Source organism: Buteo buteo, chromosome 20 (assembly GCF_964188355.1).
Source record: "Buteo buteo chromosome 20, bButBut1.hap1.1, whole genome shotgun sequence".
NCBI classification, from domain to species: Eukaryota; Metazoa; Chordata; class Aves; order Accipitriformes; family Accipitridae; genus Buteo; species Buteo buteo.
Window position 1 is genome coordinate 9178959 of NC_134190.1, and position 26806 is coordinate 9205764.

The 26806-nt window shown below is 38.5% G+C and overlaps 1 protein-coding gene across 3 annotated transcripts in view; it reads right to left on the reverse strand.

The window, feature by feature from the left end:
* NUP153 (nucleoporin 153) overlaps positions 1-26806 on the reverse strand; it is a 47123-nt gene that overhangs the window by 10647 nt on the left and 9670 nt on the right. Inside the window, exons 2-16 of one of the 3 annotated variants that reach the window (XM_075052309.1) lie at positions 20356-20569; positions 17899-18147; positions 16494-16633; positions 16283-16411; positions 14361-14477; positions 14194-14238; positions 14044-14097; positions 9391-9537; positions 8619-8671; positions 6020-6152; positions 4516-4653; positions 3641-3733; positions 3312-3399; positions 2904-3023; positions 673-1287 (exon numbers count right to left, since the gene is read on the reverse strand). In XM_075052309.1, the coding sequence (XP_074908410.1) occupies positions 673-1287; positions 2904-3023; positions 3312-3399; positions 3641-3733; positions 4516-4653; positions 6020-6152; positions 8619-8671; positions 9391-9537; positions 14044-14097; positions 14194-14238; positions 14361-14477; positions 16283-16411; positions 16494-16633; positions 17899-18147; positions 20356-20569 (2335 nt within the window). Of the gene's footprint in view, positions 1-672; positions 1288-2903; positions 3024-3311; positions 3403-3640; positions 3734-4515; positions 4654-6019; positions 6153-8618; positions 8672-9390; positions 9538-14043; positions 14098-14193; positions 14239-14360; positions 14478-16282; positions 16412-16493; positions 16634-17898; positions 18148-20355; positions 20570-26806 lie in introns of all 3 variants that reach the window. The other 2 variants (XM_075052308.1, XM_075052310.1) reach the window with 2 other exon arrangements.

Genomic DNA, 26806 nt, shown 5'->3' on the forward strand with positions numbered 1-26806 from the left:
ACTCAAAATCAAGTACAATCACATATAACGGGAAACAACCCAGTGCTGCACTGAAGAAGGCGCACACCTCCCCAAGGTCTGGAAGGACCTCCACCTTCCAGAACAAGGTCACCCATGTTCTGGAAGGCTACCACTGGCCTTCATAGCCATAGCTGAACATACAGTTTTGTTTTAGCATAAGACAACTACTTAAAAACTACACTGTCTTGAAATCTGGCTTCATACCTCTGCTCAAATACACACAAATGCTGAGCATAGACATTTTTAGCCATGTTCTGTAAACACTGTTTCTACTTACATTTTGAAAGAGAAAAAAAACCAGTAATTTTTAACTCTATGGAGTTCACATTTTTCCCCAATGAAAATGAGTACATTGGTTTTACGTTAATTAAGGCATCCAGCTTAGTCATTCTTCCTCACCAGCTACAAAGGGGTATATTTGCTTCAGTTCAGCTCTGCATTAATACATTTCACAATCAGTTCAATTCATGTAACATGCTGGAATCTGGGCTGAGACCTCAAAAGTGCCTGTAACCATTCCTGCAGACAGGCACTAATCCATCCTGTCTGGCATACAGCCATGCTGCTGAAAATATTTTTTATATGCAATGTATTTTATTCTGCAAAGAATGCACAGAGGCTGAGATTGAAACAACAGAAAAAAGAACACACCTGGTTTCTCGGACTGACAAGCTACACATTTGTTGTCTTCTGCCTTATTTGATACAAGGCACACTGCACAGTCCCAAGAGCCTTTTGGCTTCTTAAATTTGTCTCCAAACCCCATAGTGACTGTTGTGTCAGTGCTGCTGGAGGAGGATGTCACTGTCACCGAGTTGTCTGTGACCACTGGCAATGTCAGAGCAGGCATTACTCCTGTTCCAGGCTTTGGTGTCTCACATGCTATACATTTTGTAGCTTCAGGTTTGTTCTGGACCAGACAGGTATCACAATCCCACGTGTTGGATGCTGTTTTAAATTTGTCTTCAAAGACCAATGTCCCTGCTGTAGGGACTGCAGCCTTAGAGGCAACACATTGGCTTGAGCTTATTGTCTGTTTCGTACTCTCAACTGTTGACACTTTCGCACCTTCACATGTTACACATTTGCCATCTGTGGTTTTGTTTTGCAGACATGGGTCATATGTGTCAGAGTGCCAAAATGAGGATGCTTGTTTAGGGGTGTCTTTACCTGCAGAAAAACTACTTATTGCAGGCCTTGTATAGACCACTGTGCTTGTAACAGGCTGAGCAGATGTAGAGGAGTGTGTTTTCACAGCCATAAAGCCTGGGGGGGGGGGAGAAAACACAGGAAGAGATCTTACTGGTAAAGCAGTACCCTCATTACATGTAAGTTACTTAGAATACTAGACAGCATAAATTTAAACCAAGTGCCAATGGTTACAACTATACATTCTGACTAACTGCAAGAGGAAGTCCCTGGAAATCTTATCTAAAGGGATGAAATTTCATATGCTGCACTGGGACACAACAGAACATTTATTTAAAGCTTGATTTAACTCTTCATTTCCAGGAAAGTTTTAAATACAAATCTTCACTGGTAGATACAAGTGTGAACAAACAGTACTGAAAGCTGACTGTCCATCATGGACTAGAAATAATCCAATTTCATTTTAAGACACCATGCCCAGTCAAATCAAATTTCTAAAGCTATTTCTGCCATAGTAGATGACTCACATTTACTTTAGTAGCTGTGCAGCAGTTGGTACTTGGAGCGGCAATCCACATGGTATTTCCGCACAGATAATGAGTATTAATTAAGTAATAAAAATGAAGACAACAGAACAATTGTTATCTGTAATCTTTGTTCAAAGTGCACTGGACACAGGCCAACTCCTTATTTAAAGGTGCCAATTTTAACAGAAAAAAACCCCACCAATATGGAAACACTAAAGAAAAGGCCACAGCAATGCATCTCAAATAGCAGCACAAATTGCTTGTAAAGCTAAAATGAAGACTTCACTTTTTTATTATTATGTTGTTGTTTTGGGGTTGCGGTTTTTTTATATCAGAAGTAGAGTCTTTGAACAGTGTGGATTTAGAACCTGCTTCTGTTAAACCAATAAAGGAAATTAATGTCACTTCACTCATAGCTGTTTCCTTAAAAACACCCGCACAGTGTATTTTTTCACTTAGCTCTTTCCAATATAAAAAGGTGCTGTCTTCTTAAGAGGTATATAGATTTGATAAAAAAAAGTCCTGATACAACTGAAGGCTTATGGGAAAAGATCAAATTCAATAAAGTCCTTTTTCTTAAAACAAAAAACATCACCTACACACACTTTATTAAACAGTTGAAAACAACTGCAATTACTTACAAATAAAAATTAGAAAAGGGTTTTTAAAGTGAAACAGCCCACTTCTATTTAAAATTTACATTTGAATCCATAGTAACTGTTATCATTTAAGGCCAAAAGATTTGCAGCTTTTGAAACATCTTTAGGAATGAAACTGTCTTTACTATTCTTAATTTCCAGAGATAGTGAAGGTGGGAGAGGAATGTTTGTAAAGCATTTTACAAACATTTCCTTTCCAATTCCATAAATTTTATTTTTTTTAAATGAAATACTATTTATTTGACTAATTCTCCTTTACTTCATTTACAATTACATCCCAACACATAAAGGAGAAGCAATGCATCTGGTTTGAAGCTGCCATTTTCCATTCAGCAATAAAAGCCACTTAGAAGAAAGGGAGATCAACCCCAACAGATGCAGCGTTTAACATAATGCTCTCCTATGTTTGTATTTATGGCTAATATTGCATTAACTGTGACAAAGTGGGGTTTTTATTGTTGTTGCAGTGGATTTTTAAAAAAATCAATGTAGTTATATGCTAGTATATTTTTTGCAATATCTTTTTAGGAGGAGTTCATTATCTCACCAGGACTTTTTAAAATGTCTAACACACTTCCTTCCTTTAAGATCTTCGCAGGTTTGGAGGGGCCATCATATTCTTCTTCTTTTTTCTTCTTATTGCTGGTGCTGTTTACAGTGGTGGTATCTTTAAAAACAAAACAAAACAAAAAACACCTTTCACAAAGAAATCCACTTAAAATATATTCACATTTGCTAGAACCAAGAATTTCCAAGTTTCATGCTTATAAAAGAATCTTCAAAATTCTACCTTATTTACAACAGTTTATATTACCATTTGGTTAAAAGCAGATCTGTCACTGAAAACACACTTTGCCTGGAATTGCTAATATGCTCAGAAAGGATAGATTTACTATTTAATATACAAAATAAGAAAATCAGCACTTCAGATCTGAAATGCTTAAATTTCTGTTACCTAGAGTAAGTAAGGACGTCACTGGTGTATCACTGGATCCAGAAAGCTCTGCTGATTTTACAACAGGAACACTAAATGTAAACCCAATCTGCTATGAAAGAGAGAGATTTTTCAGATTCTGAAACTAAAGGAACTTGAATCAAGTTTCACACACAAATAATAACCTGAAACCCAGTCCTCAAACTTTTAGTATACATGCTGGATGACAAATTATAAGCCAGAAACCTATATAGTTGTTTTCTCCATTATCAGGGCCAATTCTGCTTTATTGTTCTGCAATATTCTACTAAAGCCTTGAAAAAAGGTTGAGCTTTATTTATTTTACTTACAGACAACGGAGGTAGCACTTCCGCCTCAGTAGATTTCACTATTGGAGATGAAAATCTGAACACAGGACTGCCAACATTACTTGCTGGTTGCACCTGTATTTTCAAAAGAATTAAGGTTTGTATCTAACAGAAAAACACTCTGGCAAAACAATAGCAGCTACCTGAATTCACTGTCTCACAGACGTTCTGCAGTGAAGTTGGGAGATCTGATGTTTGATATTTATTTCTAATCCACAGATAAGAGTTATAATAAAAGAAAATGAAGCTTGCAAGTGAGCATATAGTACAGTATCATCAAAACCAAATCCCATAAACAAAGAGAAAAAAACCTGAGATACTACTTAGATCTAAATATATTAAATATATGGAAAAGCAGACCAGGCAGCTTAAGAACCTTAAACTAACTCAGCTCAATTGTAGTCAGAGCTTCAGCAAATACCTCAACATGTTAAAGCAGATATCTGCTTCAAAACATACAAAAATATTTCAAGTACTCTAGAACAGATGAATGTTTATTTTACTGCAATAATATTCCAATTATTGCACCCTAGGCTCATATTCTGCACTAGGCTTATACCATTAATGCTACATCTAATTTAATAACTTAACCTCACGTAAGATCCCAACAAAATCTCCATAGCTTTTGAAGCAGTTATACACTTATGTTAACTAGAAATTTGCAAAGAAGGACAGAGGCAGAATCAAAAACTTTATGCCTCCCCCCACCTCCACATTGGAATACAACCCTGATTTATTCACCAGCATATAAACTAATGTTGGTTAGTTTCATGAGCGCCACGGAAGAAGTTAACATGCAACAAAGCAGATGTATACTCATCCTAAAAAAGTATTCACAATATACAACAAAGACTTACCTTGTTCATCACTGCTGTTGAAACAGAGCTTGGTGACGATGTGACAGTACTACTGGCAAGAAAACTAAAGTTGAACGAAGGCAGTGATGCAGTACTGATGGGTAGGGGTACTTTCGGTAGTACTGGTTCCTCCACCTCCTATGTGTAAATTTTAATTGTTGTAAATTTTAATTTTTCACTTTCTTTTAAAAAGTTGTTAATTTTATTTTTTCTCTTTTACAAGACATACTACCTTCCCACCCTGTCTACCTTGATTTCTTAACAAAGTTAAATATAACAGAGAGATCTATAGATTACGACAAAGCAAGTTTTCAAAAGGAATTCAAACCTGCCCACCTCCGTCTGCCACATCATTTTAATTTATGGCAGGCCTGTTTCCATGTGATACTATATTCATCACCTGTCCAGTAAGAATACTGAAAGTTAGCTCAAAACTGTTACCTGTGTAGAACAGAGGGGCACAGATCAGATATTTTGTTTCCTGTACTTTAAAGATCTAGAGAAACATCACCCTTTCTAATTATCCTCTCATCTCTTCAATTAAGAGTATACTCCTAAGACAAATGAGAAAGTGTTCCTCTTGCAAAATTATGCAGGACAGCTGCCAAAGTTTCTGAAGTCACTGCTGCAGTGAACTTGGAAAAAGAAAATGTTTAAAGAAGTACATGGGTTCTTCAGAGTACTAAAACCCCCAAACCAAACCAAGGCACAAAATGTAAAAAAAGAAAGCCTGGCTAGCAGCACAGAAGATCATACTCTGGTAAATCTAGTTTATATCACATATCAGGATAGAAATTTAAAACTCAGAAACCAGTGTACCTTAAAAACGTGTGGTCTTATCCTTGCCTTTTAAACTATTTGATTACCAAGATTAGATTAGTTAGGGTTTAATTGAGAATAGACAATCTAATCACAATTTGCATAATAGTACCAAGATCCACTCAGAAGTGACAAAGCAGAGATCTAAGTTGCTACTATACAAATTTGATGTATCCTACAGCTTACATGTTTCACAGTTTTGATTTTAAGAGCCTACTGGACTTCAACATTCAGACCATTTGTATTATAGGAACACTCTCCAGCATTTACTATTTCTTCATTTTGCATCAGCGAGAAGACTGATTTAAATTTTTTTACATTTAAGATCCAGTGGTAGGTAGCTTTATGTAACATCCAATCCCAAGAATAATCTTCAGGATAGTCATGACCATAAATATAAATACATACATATCTCCACCAAAATTCATTCATTCAATCGCTAACGAGAAACTTTATAGTATGAAGCATCTCCAAGATAATAGGACTAAAGATTTCAAAAATATAAACCCAAAGTTGAGGGACGTAAACAGATAAATAAATTGGAGCCTGCCCTGAAACCTGCAGCAAAAAACCCCACAAAACTGAAGTGGCATTATTATAAATTACTATGAGGCAGTAAAACTGGCATACCTAGCTAGCTACTTCAGTAATGTTAGTGAGAGCAATTATCCTAAGGGTCCCTTACCTGTTGTTCTTGTCCAGGTTTTGATATATAGTGTACTCCTCTTTCTCTCCTCATCTTGCCGCCACCACCCACTCCTCCTCCTGAAGACAGACCGTTGGATGCAGGAGTACCGAATGTGGGGTAGGTCAAATTGCTGGCACAGAATAATAGTACATAGGTTAAGGAAGGGGGGAGGGGAATAAAATCAACTTATCAACTAATTGTTTCAAGCTATTATAGCCACTATTAGCCCTAGAACTGACACCTAATCAGAATCAGGAACAACTGTTCCACAAGTTGCTAAGTGCTGGTAAATATCTGATGTTCTAAACAGCAGAAGCTGCGTTAGTAAGAGCAGCAATGAGAAGGACATACACAAGAAACAGTCACAACATCCATAAAGGAATGATGACTAAGCCAGAAGACCTGAAATAGAAGAACCGATTTAGACTGTTATTTTCTAATGTTTCCTTTTAATAGTCCAGACAGTGGAAATTTTGACTGCCAGTTCTCCGATTCTGTGATGAGCATGTATCTTTGCAGGGATATAAAAGAACAACTAAAAATACATATGGAGAGAGAGGGAGGAGAGAGAGAGCGTGTGTGCATGCGCCTATGAAACACTGCCAACAGCTCTTATGGAATAGAGAGGCTTAAACTTGTGTGGCAAGCTAATACGCAAAAGCTTCAGCAGCAGCTCTGGCTTTCCTGGGGCCATCAGCAGAAGCAGCAGAGGTGTTTGGGTGTGCCAACATTCCAGAAGTCTTTTCAGACATGAATACAGATCCCTTTTGTAAGGCATACAAAGGCATTTCTCTGTTCATCACAAAAACCTAGATCCAAACCAGGAAGATTTCCTAGTCCAAGTGGGAAGGGAAAAAAGAAAAGAAAAACAAAAAAAACCTACAAACAAACAAACACACACACCCCCCCAATCCACGCCACACCCCAAAACAGAAGTGAACTAGGGAATAACAACAATAAAAAGCAGTATGGCATCAGAATGAAGAATCCCTGGAAAAAATTACCATATCAAAGCTTATCCTGCAGGCAAGCAGTCAGTCATTACAAAAGTACATTTGATCACAGTGGAAGACACCAGGTCAAGCTTCCAGAAGACTGAAGAAGAGAATTGGTCTAAACTTGTCAGATACTTGCAAACAGTCTGCTTAGCACTGTAACCACTGAGAGGAAGCCAGATCCTTAAGGCCATATGCTCAAACTTTTCTCTAATCCAAACTGACAATCAATTCGAATTCTGAAAAAAAATCTTATGTCAAAATAGAGCTTTATTCAGACAATTATAGCCTGTCCATAATAGCCCATATTCCTCTTTTCTGTTAACACCTGTCAGCTTCTAAGGGGCAAAGACAGTTTTCTGTCTTCAAGTAAGTCAGTCCAATCTACAATTTTGACCCAGGTTTAAAAACTAAATAGCCTTTGGTAGGCTGAACAGAGAAGTACCAAAGTACTGCAAGGTTAGCTGCACAAAGGGACTCTGGCCAGCTGTCCCTTATCAGTGTTGTGTTCCTGCTCCAGACAATGATACCCAACATACACTGGCTTTGTAAAAGAATTTTAAACCAAGGACCATCTACTCTACAGACAAAAGTACAACATAGCAGTAAAACTTGTAAACCAAATAAAAAGCAGTATCAGTTTTCTGAATCTCCCTTCTACATGGAGAAGAAAGGAATTCTACCAAAGGCAATTTAGAACAGTTTGAAAACCCACAATTAAAACCTAACATCTGTTAGTACCTATACCAAAACCTTAGAGCCCATCTCTTACACCCCTGAGAAGGTGGTTGCTGTGAAGTCAAACTATGAGATGCCAAAACAAAGGGTTGGTTTGGGTTTTTTTTGTAAGCCGAAGAATGCCCAAGGCAACATAAGAATTGTTTGGAAGATGAACAGAGACAACGAATATGATTTCCTCCTACTGTTCTTTGAAAGGGACGAATCCTCCAAAAAAGGTATCCTTTGAATGCAAAGTGTCTTAATTCAAGCATTACCCCAAAGACTAGTTGCCCATAAGAGAGAGCCATCAATATTATCTGGAGGTGAAGTCATTTTATCTAAATCAAGCAAACAGTGTAATGCAAGACAATCTCCTCAAGAAGAAATACAATTAACAACTCTCCTGGAATTTTGTGTTTTAGACACAAGTTGGCATTTGGCCTCAGATGATTCTAAAGGGCTCCTGTTTTTCATGCAAACTCACAGAGCAGACAAGTGACTTTGCCATGAAAGGAGCATTAAAAAATTATCTTCCTCCAGGTTTTTGCTTTTAAAAAAAAAACCTAAAAGTTAAATATACTCCTGAACTGTAAGTCACTTCACCTTATAAAGAATCTTTCAGAAAGAATAATTCCTTTAGGACAAAGCTTTCAGACTCCAAGCAATTAAATAATCAGCTGAAACTAATAGCTCCCCCCCAGATGAACATCAAGATGCACAAATGATTAAACTCTCTAATAATACAATTTTTTCACTGTATTTTCCATTCCCTTACTGAGAACTGTTACTGCCCTTCCAAAAGAAGACAGGCATGCAGACTGTAGTGACAAAGGAGAGAGCTTTCTTCTTTCAAGTGTTCTAAATGAATAGATTTCTCATACCTTTCAGATGGTTTTACTTGCTGTTCTGCAGGAAAACTCTTCTCTCTCATGCCCTGCAAGTTAAGTTTGATTTATTTCAAGATTTATCTGATTGTATTTATAAACTATACACAAAGCGAAGACAACCAATCACATGTTTTGTATTGGTTTTTATTATTTGTACCACTAAATATACCTCATCTACTTAAGCTTGTTCCCTAATCGCTATGACTATCCACTTTGATCTCTGGCCTAAAAATCCTATAGATTTAACACCTGGTAATTTTTACATTCAGATTGATACTGGAACCATGGGTGGTTTTTTTCTGAAAGAGATGCCAATCTTGTTTTAAGGAAGGTTTATCAGGGACTCCATCTACACCAAAGTGATCAGAATGGATAATTGTCAAAATCTCACCCGGAGCCCATAGCTCACCTGAAGGAGTTTATACATAATGTCAGCATGTTCCATCAGTTACAACTTTGTGTAGAGGAGCATACAAAAAGGAAAGTGGTGTTTCTGTATTTTAACATTCTTTCACTGAAAACAGCCCAACCCAACAGCACATTATAATGTTCTGAAAATAACCACCAGCAACTTACTGTTCCAAAAATAAAATTAAACCCGTAAAACCTCAAGGTACCTCTTTCACAATGGTTCCCACTGTCTTAATGCTTACCTCAAACATACTATCAGTACTCTGCCAAGAAAGAGCACCTTACTAGAATAATTGGTTACAGACAATCCAAGGCTGTAAAAAGCAGGCAGATAATGACCAGAAAATTTACTTACTTTGTGCTTTACATCTAGCCTCTGGTGAATTTTGCTAGAATCAGTAGCTGGAGTCAGAGACGGTTTAAAATACTGGGTCCGACTCATTGACAGAGAGATTGCCTTTGGTGTCACGAGTTTCTGGACAGGTGGATGCTGCGATTCCATCTTTGAAAGGGAAGCAGCAATCAATTTATCCTTGCACCCACCCAAATTACCACAGCATTTACTGATGAAAAAAGTTACAGAACTATAAATCTCCCGTCAACCTCAGCACCCAGTGAAAATTATTTGGAAGTGTTGAAAGCATTTAGCTTACAGAGGGAAATCACCAGAAAACCAGTTATGAAATCCAAAAAGCTACAGAAGTAGCCAAAGTCTGACTGAATCCTATTTCAGAATTTGGCAGTTAACTTCATAGACAAAATAATTCATGTTACTATAATCAAAATAACTCATGTTATTATAATATGCTTCCATTTTTTCTTCTCCTCTGCCCACATTGTGGTATTATTTCTACTGGCTTAACCCATTAATTTAACATTCAAAGTGTTAAGCAGCTAATTAAACAGGCTTCTGGGTTTTATTTTTCCTACATTTTCCTCCTTTGAAGTTACAATTCAAAAAAAAAAAAAGTTGTAAAACAATTTTAAAATAGTCTCATTCATTAAAATATGTTCCAATGTTTTAGATTTGCATTAGATGCACTTAAAAGTACTGGTTTGACTTTCCTTGTCAAAGCATTGTCAGAGTTAATTTTTAGCAGAAAGCACTGTACATTCTGCAAAACTGACTTAACTGAATTGTGAAACAAGAAAGACACCAAAAGGCTACAAGATTTACCAAAGGCTCCATCTGCAGTCTTAAGAAGAATCAGACTTAGGATGCATTCTATTATTAAAATTAGTAGCAGCAGAAAACTGTGTTTACAATGCAGCTTTAATTCCACAGCATCTCCCAACTCTTCGTAATAAAATTCATGCTGTACTATCTATAAAGTGAATAAAAGTACTTCTTTCTAAAAATTATTATACTCATTTTGAAACCTTGAGTAAAATTATGTTTATCTAAGTTCACAAACCTGTTTTGAGTGAAGGATGGTCCATTGCTGTTTTTAAATGTAAACAGAATAGAATTGGAATCAGAATAAAATAGTTGAGTTCGAATGGACCTACAACAATCATCTAGTCCAACTGCCCGACCACTTCAGGGCTGACCAGAAGTTAAAGCCTAGTATGAAGGGCATTGTCCAAATGCCTCTTAAACATTGACAAGCTTAGGGCACCAACCACCTCTCTAGGAAGCCTGTTCCAGCATTTGACCACCCTCTCAGTAAATAAACACTTCCTAATGCCCAGTCTAAACCTCCCCGACACAGATTTGAACCATTCCCACGCATCCCGTCACTGGACCCCAGGGAGAAGAGCTCAGCACCTCCCTCTCCACGTCCCCTCCTCAGGAAGCTGCAGAGAGCAAGGAGGTCGCCCCTCAGCCTCCTTTTCTCCAAACAAGAGAAGCCCAAAGTCCTCAGCCGCTCCTCACAGGACATGCCTTCCAGCCCCGTCACCAGCTTGGTTGCCCTCCTCTGGACGCAGTCAAGGACCTTCACGTCCTTCTTAAATTGTGGGGCCCAGCACTGCACACAGTACTCAAGGTGAGACCGCACCAATGGTGAATACAGTGGGATAATCCCCTCTTTTGACCGGCTGGTCATGCTGTGTTTGATGCACCCCAGGACAGGGTTTGCCCCAGGACAGGGTTTGCCCTCTTGGCTCCCAGGGCACGCTGCTGGCTCCTATTGAGCCTGCTGTCAAACCAGGACCCCCAGACCCCTTTCTGCAGGGCTGCTCTCCAGCCACTCCTCTCCCAATTTATACTCATGCCCAGTGTTACTCCGTCCCAGGTGCAGAATTGTAGAATAGTTTGGGTTGGAAGGAACCTTTAAAGGTCATCTAGTCCAACCCCCCTGCAATGAGCAGGGACATCTTCAACTAGATCAGGTTGCTCAGAGCTCTCTCCAACCTGACCTTGAACCAGGGATGGGGCATCTACTACCTCTCTGGGCAACCAACCTGTTCCAGTGTTTCACCACCCTCATCGTAAAAAATTTATTCCTTATATCTAGTCTGAATCTCTTTTAGTTTAAAACCATTACCCCTTGTCCTATCGCTACAGACCCTGCTAAAAGTTTGTCCCCATCTTTCTTATAAGCCCCAGCTAAGTACTGAAAGGCCACAATTAAGGTCTCCCCAAAGCCTTCTCTTCTCCAGGCTGAACAACCCCAACTCTCTCAGCTTTTCCTCACAGGAGAGGTGTTCCATCCCTCTGACCATTTTTGTGGCCCGCCTCTGGACCCGCTCCAACAGGTCCCTGTCTTTCCTGTGCTGAGGACTCCAGAGCTGGACGCAGTACTGCAGGTGGGGTCTCACCAGAGCAGAGTAGATGGGCAGAATCACCTCCCTCGACCTGCTGGTCATGTTTGTTGTTATGGCAGCCCAGGATACGGTTGGCTTTCTGGGCTGTGAGTGCACATTGCCAGCTCATGTCCAGCTTCTCATCCACCAGTACCCCCAAGTCGTCCTCCACAGGGCTGCTCTCAATCCCTTCATCCCCCAGCCTGTATTGATACTGGGGGTTGCCCCAACCCAGTTGCAGGACCTTGCACTTGGCCTTGTTGAACCTCAGAAGGTTCACATGGGCCCACTTCTCAAGTTTGTCCAGGTCCCTCTGGATGGCATCCCATCCCTCAGGCATGTCAACTGCACCACTCAGCTTGGTTTCTTCTGCAGACTTGCTGAGGGTGCACTCGATCCTACTGTCTTATGTCACTGATGAAGACCCAGCATTTGCTCTTGTTCAGTTTCATGCCACTGATGACTGCCCAACACTCCAGTCTATCTAGATCCCTCTGCAAGGCCTCCTGTCCCTCAAGACAGTCAACAGCACCTCCCAGTTTCCTATTATCAACAAACCTGCTAATGGTGCATTCAACTCCTGCCTCCAGATCATTGATAACAATATTGAACAGAACTGGCCCTAGAATTGAACACTGAAAAACACCGCTGGTGACCAGTCACCAGCCAGGTGTAGCCCCATTCACTACAACCCCTTGCACTCTGCCATTCAGCCAGTTCTTCACACAGCACGCTATGTACCCGCTCATCCTGCAGTTGTCCAGAAGGATGGGGTGAGGGACAGTATCAAAAGCCTTACTAAATTCCAGAGAACTACATCCGCTGCCTTCCCTTCACCCACTAGGTAGGTGACCTTATTGTAGAAGGGTATCAAATTAGTTAGGAATGTACAATGAAAAAAATAAAAGTCACCCAGTCAGATGTTTAATACACTAAGAGCTATTCTGTCTGCTGCAGATCCTTGAAACAAGAAAAATACCACAAAAAATACCCGCAAAAGGTTTGCCTGAGTGCTCAAGCGTTCTGTCAACCATACGTTTGCTTTAGCAGGAAAACATACAACCATCTCTTTGGCACACACAACCCTCTCCTCCCCTTCTCATCAAGGGTTACCCTTCGCCTGCCAAACTTTATGAATTCTAGTATTATGAACAGACAACTTCTCTACTTTTACCCAGTGACAGCTGTGTGCAACATTCACTTTCTGACTGACGTCAGGCTTTATACTGGAAATCTGGTAGATCTTTCTTAATGCCTCATCACAGGTGTAGTTCCACAATTTGACTAAGAATCCATAACAGCTTTGTTTTCAATTATTTGGATAATATTTATGGTAAAGAAATTACAGGAATGTTGAAAAGTAGAGCATGTAATTTAGCCTATGGCGAAAGATGGTACAGAAAATCCAAGATGTTTGTAAACTCTGAAGTGACTGTAAAATTAATTGTACTTCTAATCAAGGGATTAGCATAGAAACTTCTTGAGACATTCTGTCTATTTCCTCATTAAAACAGCAGATGAAGTTTGCATGGAGGAAAAACCACACTTTTGTTCCTTTGGTTGCCTGATCTTAAAGTGGCCTTTTGTGGGCTTTACAATTTAATAAGCTCAATGATACACCAAATTAAAGTGATTAAAAAACCTCACTAGTTTTAATTTTTTTTGTTTAACAAAAATGAAGAAAATAATGATTTACCACAACATTATCACCAATTCAGTGCTACCTCCAAATAGGAATTTAGGAACATGAGGTTACAGAAGTGACAACATTTAACAATTTTCCTTCTCCTTACCTTGAGCAGTAATAAAAAACATAAGTATGATTTTTCTGCTCGAAATGAACATGGAAATCTGTACAAGGTCTGTATAATCATTCAATCAATATTTTTCTATTTCTGATCATTTCTGCAAGACAAAGCTTTCCTACACAAAAAGATTAACATGCAACTTAACCCCAAGTTGCAGGACAAGATAAAACTACTTTGTGTGTTCTACAGGTGTTGTTCTTGATTGACATATCAAGACACTATCACATAAAGATAACATCATTCTTAACCTGAATAATCTTCTAATTCATCTAATGTGGGTAGAAAAGATATTTTTAGCAATTTCCACACAGCCAAGACAGCTATAATTCACATAGTGCTAATATTAATTTGAAATCATGTGTATGCTGTCATTGAGGTTTGTGACTTTTCTTCTAATAGCTATAAAGCATAGAAAGTTATCTATCTCAGCTTAAGATGTTACTGGTTCTTACCTGTTTTCGTTTGGATTGGAAGCTAGTAATATTCAGCACACTCCTGTCCACAGGCTAAGGGGGAAAAAAAGCCTAAGTATTAGAGGATGGTTTTTTTCCTAAGAGAGGGTTCTACCCAACAAAAACATGGGGGTTTTGTGATCAACTTACAGAAGACAGTGGACTAGAAACAGAAGACGGAATTCTTTTAGCATCCTGTTGAAAAAACAGTGCAATAAATTAAACTGGACACTACATAAGGAATATCTTCATCCTATACTGGCAAATTTACTATGTTTTTCAAACACATGAAATAAAACAAAAGGAGTGCCATTTACCGCCAAAGGACTTGACATCTTCTCCAATGACTGCAAGATGCGCCGCGCTGTGGAGCTTGTCACACCATAGGATTGCACATTTGCTTGTTTAGCTTTCATTTGTCTTCTTACTGGTGGCTGAAAAATTAGCATTGAAATGTTATGATGCTTGATTTTGAATTAAACATGTGTGTATTTTATGCTCTATGGCTACACTGATGATATAACCAATACTCTTGTGTTGACAGAGAAAAATGCACTCGCTGGGCATTCAAGCCATGAAGAAGAAAATATACTCTACTGACTTTATAGAAGTTTAAGTGGGGCCCCACAGATCTTACATACAAGACGAAGCAACAAAAGAAATACTTAAATGTAAAAGGTCATAAAAGGTAAGATGTTAGGCCTGTCAGGTCTCTGAAGCAGTAATCAGGAAAACAGAACTTCAGCAAAGGCGTGTGCTGCAGAAAGTACTTTCAGTAACAAAACAGATCTCAGAGTTTCATGATGGTGTAAGTGTACCATCTTAAACCCAATGTGTACAATCATCTAGGAATTTCTAGTTTTACTTCTCTCGTTTCCTCCCTTCCCCCAAGATTACAGTTGACTGCAGAAAGATCTGATTTGAACTGTAACAGCTCTAAACATATTACACTGAAAAAGTAAACTGTTTTATTTGCACCACATGACTTTGAATGTAATTTAAAAAAAACTTCTTTCAGTGTGACTTTTTGTTTTTTATATTATGTTAAACCCCTCATGTAACCACATCATGCTTACCACGCTGCTATGTGAAGACAGGAAGCAGACCATACAGCATGTGAAAAACACAAGCAAGACTCACTGTAATCCACGCCACGCAGCAACAAGCAAGCTAGTCTCTCCTTTAAAAGCCTAGTATTTTGGTTCCTCTTTTCAGCATAATCCACATTTATTTTGTAAAAAATAAAAATAGCTGACCAAAGAGAGCTCCTAGCTTACAGGAAGTTTTGAGCATTCTGAAGTTTGATTTAACACCAAGTCAGAACAAACCACAAGTTTTCAAGGTTTCCCGTAAGTCAGGAACTTGTAGGTCCCCTTGTTTCATGGTAGAAATGGACTGCTACAATAGGTCCAGCAAACTCTTATTTCTAGTTCCTTAAATAAAGTTGCTTTTGACTTTTATCTTTTTCTTTTTTTTTTAAATAAAGGTCATTTTTATTTAAACACATTCCAACCGAACCAGATTTTATTGACATCCTTTTAGATTCAACTCCAGCTACTGAGAGTTGTCAGCATTTTTAATTTGCTGGTTCATTTTAGAACACAAAGAACTCTTAGGGATAAGTAACTCTTTTCAAGAGCTATCTGAATGATACCAAAATAGAAAGCATTTTATTGTTTATCCTGAGACTGCATTTAGGACTGCACGCCTCCCTGTAGGTAACAGAGGAGCAAAGGATCAGCAAAGTTGCCTTTTAGACACTACTATAGTAAAGAGTGCACAGTTCTATACAATATATTGATAGCATGAGTGTAGGCACGCTTGTGAAAGATCTACAGACAAGTATCAGGCAGGTAGCTTTTGCTACTGCTAACACAAGTTTTCAAAGTTATGCCATCATTGTTTTTATTTACATGTTATTTTAACATAATACAGAGGCAGACAATGGCAGAATATGGAATTTTTTGAAAGACTTAACAACACAGGAAATCCCAACTACAAACAATTAGGCAGAATCTAAGATGCTACTGTTATTCTTGTGCATTATGACAAGCATTTCTATGTAAACTGTTAAAAAACAACTTACACAGAAATTGTTCTTTTCTACTCTTGTAGGCTGAGGGGGCAAAATAGGAACTGTTGCCGCATTTTCAGCTCCTTGCTCACAGCTCTTCTGGCAATGCTACCCCTTCTGTATTTCAATTACATATTCTCCTGCACTGCACTACTATTCTCATACCTGATAAGGAGCAAGTCGCGCTTTTGTCTCCCTTGCTGCTGCAGCTGCACCACCATAAGTGGTCTTTCCAGGGTAAAATGGAGAATCCCCAAGCTGGCTTGTCTTAAAGACAGAAGTGTTTCCCAGTGACTACAGAAAGGTATTGTAATAAGTGGTTAGTAAAATGGCTACACATTCAAATTGATTAAAATTAATACTGTGCAGTACTTACAGGAGAGGGAGATCCAAAAGCAGATAAATTGAATGCAGGTTTTTTAGAGCTAGCTGCAGGATGCTGTGAGAGGGAATGAGATCTTTCAGCCTCTGTGGACCAGAGCAGTGGTGCTGAAGTATTTTTTGAAACTGTGATATCTGCCAAAATGACACATGCTATAGGTAAATGCCTTGTGTACATAGAGAACTTTAATACAGAAAATTAAGTCTTACAGAATGAAAAAGTCTCCTAACACTCATTTCTCCAACAATCTTAATCTTCAGAGTTCTTCAAACAGATCAATTTCACATATGGTATGAAAACCAAGTATAAACTCTGAACTTGAAATCTGTTCACCAAACTGCAAATACATTACCTTTCAGTAATCTTTCAAAAGCATGCACAACAAGTTAATAGTATGCTTCTAATGCAGCGCAATTTTATTTTTGTTTCTCTCATGGTAAAATAAAAGGGAACTGCATAAACACCGGTGCATCTAAAATTATAAAAGTTTTTCTTATGTTGGTAAAACATAAAAGTCAGAGGCCAGCATAGGTCAGAACTGCACAGGTTTTAAACCTGAAAAATCCCCCAAAGGCTGAACTAGCAGAGTTAACGACCTATTTTCCATGCATGTTTTATAGAGACACACCAGAAAGCTCTAGTGAACTCAGGTTATATTGCTAAACCCTGGCAACAACTACTCCAAATTGTAAAAATATGTTCTCCAGAGAACTTGCTGAGCATGCCTCAATCCCTGTTTATATGGGGGACCTGAAAAAGCTGCAAACCTTCTGTTTGCCCTTTCTCAGTGAGATCACCTAGGTCCCCACCTACATCAATACAATGTTTATTTTTTTTACTTTAAAATGGTGTACATTCCTTACTGAATTCAGTAAAAGACATGGCAGTATTGACAACTGATGCCTTCTACCAAGAAAGGCCAAAAGAGCAGCCCAAAACTTATTCAGTCAGAACAGTTCCTTTATTGACTCCTGGTGACAACACAGGAAAACATCTTGTTTTTCTATTTGTCACCTGCGTTTATTCACATTTAACCAGCTGTCAGTTAGATACTCTGAGTCAGTCTTCCTTCTAGGCAATCAACCTAGCTGTCAAGCTACAGCAATAGTCATCTTCAGTTCCTATTATCCCAGTTCAAGATTTAGAGATAACCTAGCTAAAAGTGTGTTTATCAGCACCGATTCTTTGTAACATCAGGGTCTCATAAATGTATTCCAAAGCATGGTTATATCAAAAAGGTGACAGGATTATATATTTCTAAAATACAAAAAATTAAATTTAGTTCTAACATCCAAAGCTGACATTCACCTATTTTATTTACTAAGATGATGTGAAATATTAAAGAATGCAAAGTACTTCATGTTACCAAAAAAATCAATTAAGAGAACATGAAAGCTACCTTTATCAGATGCTCTAGAGGAGAAGCCACTAGTTGTTGAGATGTTATCATCATCATGCTGAGAGGTAGAATCTTTTATTTCTTTTACAAGAGACAGTCCAGGACTGCCAATGCCAAGTGAAGAAGATGTAGAGGGCTGACAATGTGGTACTGGGGAATCCAACATGGTACAGTTCAAATGGCTCCGATGAAGAGAGGGCCTTGTTAACACATCTGAGAAGTTCAATGCAGATCTACTTGTGGATGGTTCTAAACAAGAACAGGAAGACAATTAGCTTTCCTATAGGCAAGCTCACAGAAGCCAAAACCTGTTTTCTATCAACAGTCATGCTATTGCCAAGTTCTAAGCACAAAAATAGAGAAGCCGAATTTAACTTCTTCCTCACCCAGATAGGGTTTCATCTAACTGTCTGATTACAACAGCAACACTGCTTGCTAAGTATTAATGTCACATTAAGAAGTAGTTAATGATGAGGTTTTACAACACCAAATTCTGACCCCATGCTCAAGTGCTTTAACACTGGGTCTTTGACTAAATCAAACATGTATAAATTCCTTCTTCTGCAGATAAAGCTTGCAATAAGCTTTCCAAACTTTGGGATTACATGGCAAGTTACAGACAACTCTGCAGTTTATATAATCTTGTAAAAAAGATGATGTTAATCTGAATACGTAACATGAAAATGCGTATTTGCAGAGATTTTGGGTGGGTTTGTTTGTTTTGGTGTTGTCGTCGTCATCCTCCCTCCTAAATTCTACCATATCAGGTCATACTACAGGCAAAACATTATCTCCTACCCATTAACTTTTGAGGTTTTGGCACAAAGGACAAGCAAGCGTTGTGGCCTCAGTTGTACAATGGGCATTTTTTCTTCAGGAACCAAAGGGTTTGTAAACACTGCCAGTGTCCTGCAAGAGGTGGTCTTAGAGCTCCAACTTGCCACACAAACAGAACAGCTATTAATGGGCATCTTGCCTGGTGTCTGGCTAAGTCCACAGTCTCTCCCAGGAATTCTGGGTATGAACATGATTTTGAGTCATCATCCTCTTGATATTTGCACTGAAGCTTAAACTAGCTAGTTCAATCTTCATAACCACCACAGTACTACTAATTAGCTCTCCAAAGCACTGGTAGATTTTTAGGACTGTCTTGTTTTAGATAAAGAAAGTGTTATCAGGGTGAAGGCTGGCCAAGCAAAGAAATACAGGCTCTAGCACATTGGTACCTCAGAACTCAAGAAACAGTTTTTCTAAAATTATAATAGTAATAACAATGAAAAAAATCTTATTAACTATAGCAACATCCACAGACTGCAACACAAGCTACTAAAGGTTCCGGGTGTCCATCTGCTCCTGATTTCTTGGAGCTAGAGAGCTTGCCATGCAGCTGTTCTTATTGAAAGGTCCTTTCACACAGTTCTTCAGGAAAGCCAACACATGTTCCTCATTCATGAAGACCTTCTCTATTCCTTTATCCAAACTTATTCTCAAGCTACAGCTACACAGAAAGCAATAAAGCTCCTTATTTACAATTACATGACATTGGTGACAAAGGTATTTCCTCATTATTTTTCATTTTGCCAACAGAAGCAACTGAATTTCCACACAGATGGTTATGTACACGCGCTCAGACTAAACTTCTCTCCTTATTAAAAATTAAGTACCACAAACCTGCTAATTTAAGAGAAACTCAAATGAGAGCATATGCAAACTTACAGAGGAGAACTACAGAAACAGTGAGAGGCATAGATATAAAATACAGGTTAATCTTTTATACAGTAAAGTAAGGGGTTGCAAAGTTCTTTGCCAAGGGTCCAAATAGGTTTTCAAAGACCCCACACTAGCCATGCACATACCTTAATGTTACCAAATATTTTAAAAAGAATAATGTCATAAACCAATTTCCCCAGCTCTCCATTAAACTAACAAGGAACATTACTAAATGGATTGAAGAAGCCCAAAGGAGAAAAAAAAATCAGGACATGAGAAGGAATTTTCCTCTGGCATTCTAGCATCTGGTCTTTTGTTTTGAGGACAGCAAAACAAATTAATGTTTTTATTACCTTAGGCAATTAGATAGACTTGCATTCCAGACCTTTTAAAAAGAAAATGTAACACAGCACTCTTACAAATGAATAGTATCAATAGTTTGCACCTGGCTAATCGACTACCTGAAGTTAACTGATGACTTCCAAGAGCTGTAAGACAACCTCCAGTATGTTTCACAATTACATTTACAGTTTAAAACTAAGACAGTTTCACAAACAGTTGTTGGGGGGTTTTTTGTTAGTTTGGGGGAGGGGGCATTTTGGTTTTGTTTTGTGTCTTGTTGTTTTTTGGGTTTTTTTTTAATTCTGTCAGAATGCTCCTTCCAGCTTCCCTTAGAAATTTAGATTCAAAACTACAAATCTGTGGATAAATACAGATGGCCAGAATACTAAATGATTTTTCACATACCTTCTAAATTAATTCTTGCTGATTCAGGCGTGACTCTCCCATCAATCACTATGGTATCTTCATTTGCATAATCATGGTGATAGTTTACTGGACTCTCTTCCTGGTTTGTAGACTCATTTGTATCTACACATTCATCTTCACTTTTATTGAAATACTTCTGTAACCATCCTGGTACAATGTTTTTCACCGATTCTGTCACTCTGCTAATGATTCCCTGTTTGAAAAAAAAAAAAACCCCACCACTTGTTAATTACAGAAACACAGTCAACACCACACACTGGGATGCAACCTTGCACAGACCTTGAAGACATGACATTAGATAGCAAATATCCAGGTCAAGAATAAGATAGAGGGGGTTGATCCTTGACATAGGATCTCTATAATTCTGGGACATGCATGACAAAAATTCACCTAACATTGATTTACCACTAACCTATCAGTTTCTGCACTTCCCAGTGACCTTGGCAATGTTCAAAATTCAAATTTCAGCCAAAGTTCAGCAAAGGCTTGTCAAGTCACAAGGTCATCAGGAAATTCTATTTCTAACTAACACCTGATATACATACTTTTTTGGAGGATGACTCCTCTTAAACACCTTTACTTGAAAAAACATCAAAAACAGAAGCTCAGCAATTATGTACAGTGATAGTGATGACCATAACAGCTGCTAAAATCAGTGAACTCAAATATTTCTAATGCTGAACTGTAGTAACAATGTGTATCAAAAAAACCACTGTTATGCTCTGAACAGGGTATCCTGAAAGAAATCCCAGAAGAAACAGCTATAGTTGAGTAACAGATGCCTCACTACAGGACTGTTAAATAGATTCATTTTGATCAAATTTCATTTCATGGTATGTTAAAGTTTTAGGTCTCCAAACCTTACTATTCTGCAATTACTGAATACATAAAAGCCACTTCCATTTTTATGTTTACCAGTTATTTGCAATGCTTACATTCCACGTTTAATAAATATTTATTTACAATTTTTTTTAGGCAGTCACTTGTTCCCCATCATGCCCTCAAAATTTCGACACACCTTCCTGTCAAATCTCAACCCAGTGCAGCAGATCACTTGCAACATGGAGCTCCTTCCCTCTTACACTGACTGCAGCCACAGAACCAGCTGCTAAACTCTGCAAGCTGCAAGCAAACGTGAAAGCTAACCCAGCAATTTCAACACTTTGGAAAATGAAAAGTAACAAGAGTTAAACAGATTTCTGTTGAACTCCATTGTCAGTTGCTAACACATGTACCAAAGGCTCTGGCAAGGTACTTTGATATTTTTCCAGGTTTAGGCAACAAAATTTTCTAGTCAATATTATTATTCAGGTGTAGAATATTGAGAATATTCTTTGCACATGTTTCAGAATTGTTTACTAGACTGTAATGATTACAAGAGCTCTGCTGTATTCAACTTTGTTAAAAAATTTAGCACACAAATGAAAAAAGAAGCCCATATCACTTTTTCAAGTCTTTCACACACAATAATGCAAACACCAACTTACAGGAGTTACAAACAAATTAGACACCCTTGAATCTGGACGCAAGAGGGGGGGTGGGGAAAGAGCAGGAAGGCAAGGTAGAAAACAAAAAGCCTTTTCACAGAAAGAAAGTCATCTTAATTTACAATTTGGCATTTTTCATACTGATCTGGAATTTAATCTTGTACTTGCACAAAGACAGAATAAATATCCAGGGACAGTTTAAACCAGACAGAATACAGTGTAATAAACACATCCATCACAATTACCACACTAAGATGCACACAAGTATGCCATGCTCAGGATGTTGCTGCATAAATACTAAGCCTCGGCTTTCCAACAAAAACTACTAACTGCATGTAATACCAGAGTTCACAAACAGTTCGGTGCACGGTACCAGCAAAGAGGCAGTCCCTACTCTATCCCTAGCCCCTCATGTCCACCTTTCCTTGTGACATGCTGACTCCCCTTTTTAGGGCAAATATTTTGCTGCTATGAATAAAAGCGTATCAGGAACTCACAGGAGTTAATATTTGCCCAGATGAGCAAATGGTCAGGACACTAACAGCATCCAAGGCAATGCTCTTTCCAAAAAGCTAAGCACGACTGCACTCAGTATTGCTAGTGTTTCTCCATCAGAGAATAGATATTATTGGCCATAAAAACAGGCCTATATAATTCTCTTGCTGAAGAAATCCTCCCAGGACTGAAAGCTACCTCAAGAAAGACTCAAGATGGAAGAAGTCATGGGCATCCAGAAGAGTAAACACCCAATCGTTAGTAATCCAAATGAGTAACTGGAGAATCTAGCTAATAATAAACCAAGATGACATTTTACCATCCATATCTCAAAACAGACTGGTTTGACTCTTTGTTGCATATGGCAGCCTTGCTAGCGTTCTCCACATCATCAGCACTTCAAGACTGAGTAACACAGGGTAACTTCCAAACCAATCCAGGAGCTGGAACTCGCTCAGTGCAGCCATACTGTAGCAAGTACTAATAGCCTGCTCCATCTGGCTTAGGCACAGTGGAAGACAAGAAGCATAGTTTTATGCTCCAGAATACTGCTGGCTTAGTGACATAGCAAGGAAAAGCAAATACACAGAAATGCACCTCTATTTTCTGTCTGCAAAATGAAAATATTGTTTAAAGGCACTGTGAAAGAGCTATGAAGGCATTATGAATGAGCCATCATCAAACACAGATCTTGCTAAAAAAACCCACCTCCCCCTTAAAAGTAAGCCACATATCCCAGGTATGCCCAGTCACATACACACACCAAAAAAAAACCCCAACCAAACAAAAAAAAACAAAACAAAACACACCACCAAAAAACCAACCACCACACAAGAAAATGAAAATTTCCTTATGGCATCTCCTACCTGCCCATCACAGCTGAAAGCTGATCAATAAAGCACCACAGTTGGATTCCTGTCCAAGTCAGGCAGTTGAGGTACCACTGACCAGCTACACTTCTTAACATGCACACTTCGTATTCTTGCCAGGACATTTCAGCAAAGTATCATGCCTTACACTCTCTTTAAAGCTGGCATTTTAATCCTACCCTAATTTTTAGTTTTCTTACTCTTCAGCTTCAGCACATGTGTTTGAACGTCCCTTCCCTCTCCCTGCACATGCAACAGAAGCCTACCCTGTCAGCACCAGAGCACTCTCTTGTGCTCCTGTGCCACCAGCTCTGTACTTTGTCCATCCCAGGCTCCCTGGCACTACCATCTCCCCACACAGGCATCATTAATCCTTCTAGAAGGCTGACAAGGATACCGCACATCTCATTGATGCAAACAGATCTTCAGAGGTGAAATACAAAAGACACGGCACAAGACAACTCTAACAGGCTTATTCCTCCAGCAAAATCTGAATGGACTGCTCAGATCACAATCTCCTCATGCCACAATTATGTACCCGTCCCTTCCTGAACACCTTCATTCACTACAGCTACACCAAACACGCTACTGCACAAAACCTCTTCTAGTTCCCAACCCCAGGCTGGGAGCGGAGGAAGCAGCACTGGCACGCAGCTTTAATGCTCGTAACTCCTCATTTCTACAGGTCACAGAGGCATCAAGCTTAATATCATGAAAGGGCAGAAGATGCCATGGGGCAATCCTGACTGTGCGTAGCAGTGTTTTAGTGAGTGAATGTGTTTTAGTCCTTAATCGACCGATTTCAGCAGTTTGAGAGCTGTTGTCAGTACCAACAGTTGTCTGCTCATCTTAAATGCACTCATACTCTAGTCTCATCCTAAAATATCAGCAGGAAAGCAGAAAAAAACCAAACAAAATCCACTGAAAAGATCCAGTAGCTTAGGAATAGATATTTACAACAGTTTTCAAATTCTGTGCATCACCCTAATTGTCTACAGCTCCACTAGATATATCTATGTAGATAAACACCACAGCAACAGTAACTACAGTTACAGTTACTCAAGGCATATTGCCTTGAGATGCAACTCTAAGCAAAAGATATGTAGGTAGAAATACTAACCAGTAAACAGACAGGAGTCATAATTTACTACTTTAAAATACCATTTCGTCAAAGGATTTATATAAAGAAAGAAAAATCAATAGGTTATGGTCACAGTTTGACTTCCAAACTTAAAGACAGGCTATTTCTTTGCCAAATATATTTATGGAATAGGACAGTTTTCCCAGCTCATAAGGGTCTTTCACATAGCATAGTGGGGGAAAAGTGCTGGCAGGAGTACTCAGCAATGATGCATTACTGGAAAACATCTATTTTTGTAATTGAGTTGATTTCAATCTGAGGCTTAAGTAAATCCCACTATACAACACAGGACATACCAAAAAAAAAAAAAGATATATAAGTTATATAAAGGTAACATGAATTTGTCAGAGATGCAAAATACACAACCAGATAAAAGAGCTAATTTCCACTTCACTGTATGCACACTTCTAAAAAGCATCAAGTTTCTACCTCCAGGCCTCTCTGAGATTTCTTTGCTTCCCATTTCAAAGTTCAAGTTATTAAAACATATGAATCAGTAAGTCCTCAAAAAGAAAACCTGCACCTAACGGTGAATTTCACTGAGATAGAGCAGATAATCTAACCACTTCCAACCATCAAAAAGGAATTTTCATGCTTCCTCCATCCCCCACCATTACCTCATGCCAGCTCTGGCGCATAGCAGGCTACTCTTCATACTAGCTGAATTCATTAATCTGGCAAAAAGTACATGTTTCTCTGCTGGTCTAATGAGTTCAACTGGCTCAGTGCACCAGAACTGGCCCAAGAGAGAGAGAGCAAGATCAGGCAGCCAGGTCAAGAGGAAGAAGAAACAAACTTCTCCCTTATTTTAGCGATCCTGTGCCCATACTGCCATAAAAGAGATTGTCCCCTTCTCCTCTTCAACTCACCCTTCCCTTGTGCTGCCACTAGCACATATACACAGCCAAGTGACAAACTGTATCAGGGCTCTATCAAATAGATCCAGCCAAAAATTTGTCTCCAGACTGTGATGGTGAGGACTACCCCTTAGGGGCATCAGGTCACTGGTCCAGCTTATCATGTGGCTGCATGGGTGCATACAAAAGCAGGAATAGAAATGGAAACATGACATGATTGTCTCTTGCAGCAGACTTAGACTGGCTTAGACTAACCCTGCTCTTGCTATTTAGGGAGTGGTTTCAGTTTGGATGTAGGACAGCAAAGTTTGATATTTAGAAAAAAGACAATAAAACTTATGACTTAATATGAACAATATGTTACAGGGATTCCATTAATTATGTAACATTTGAAAAACAACAATTTTATTTAAGGCAAGTGGACTAGTTCAGATTTATTTCTAAAAATTATGAAGAAGGGATTATGATACCAGATGCCAGTGTATTTCTTATTGCTTGAAGTGAGCCTTATCTTCCTTAGTCTAGTTAGCTTTAGAATAAACATCCCAGGGAAATTCAGGTGCTGTTTTACATTTTGGCACTGCTTGCACATCTTTACCCATCATTACCACTTCCATCTCAGTGCAAAATGCCAGCATATGCTCCGATAGATAAATGTCTACCCCAATAGGTTATATCTTTGTGATGCTTAACGGTTTTATTTCAAGTTTTGTCCACACTTTTAGCTGACAGAGTGACAACATTACAAAAGAGAGCATGAAGTACAAGGCACCTTCTTCCTTCCTTGTAGGAAGCGCTACATTAGGCTCTAGTTATTCCTCAGTGATAAGTGATGGACACTGTAAATTACTGAGCATACTTTCTGTGTTACGCTTTGAGACAGAAATCTATCAGCATCAAAACAAAAAAAAAAGTAAGATTAAGGAGACTACTTTCACTTACAACTTTACAAGCAGTTTTAAAGGAGTTCTTTCTTAATCTAAGAGGGACTCTAGGTACACTTAATGTTTTTTTTATTGAAAGACTGCCACACTTAAGCAGTGTGCCTGCAGCTAAGTTTCATAGACAGCGTACAGAATTACATTAATTGAAATGCTGCTCAGACTATTTTTCTTTTCCTGTAAGGGAACCCTGTAGTCTAAACCGATTATTTTTACTTAGCAAGTACAACAATAGCTAAAAAAAACATTGCATCAGGATAACAAACTATGACACAACCGCATGGACAAGAAGTTTAAAGTTTTCAAAACTAGAATGATCAAGAAATACATTTCCCATAGCATCAGGTGGTCCTTACACAGCCATTAGTACAAGTTATCAGATTTAGTTAAGTATGATAACATATATTTTATATTTAGGATTTAAATGCACAGTTTAGGCATAAAATTGTCTTATTGATAGGAATTCTTTATACAATAAGATCCAATTCATTACAGTATTTCAACATCACCAAACATAACTGATAATAGAAATGGCAAACTTCCTCTTTCCTGCATTTATGGCAAGTAAGTGTATGCATACAAAGGCTTTCAGTGTATCATACCCCATACTACAGATTTGATACTAGACTCCCAGCAAAGA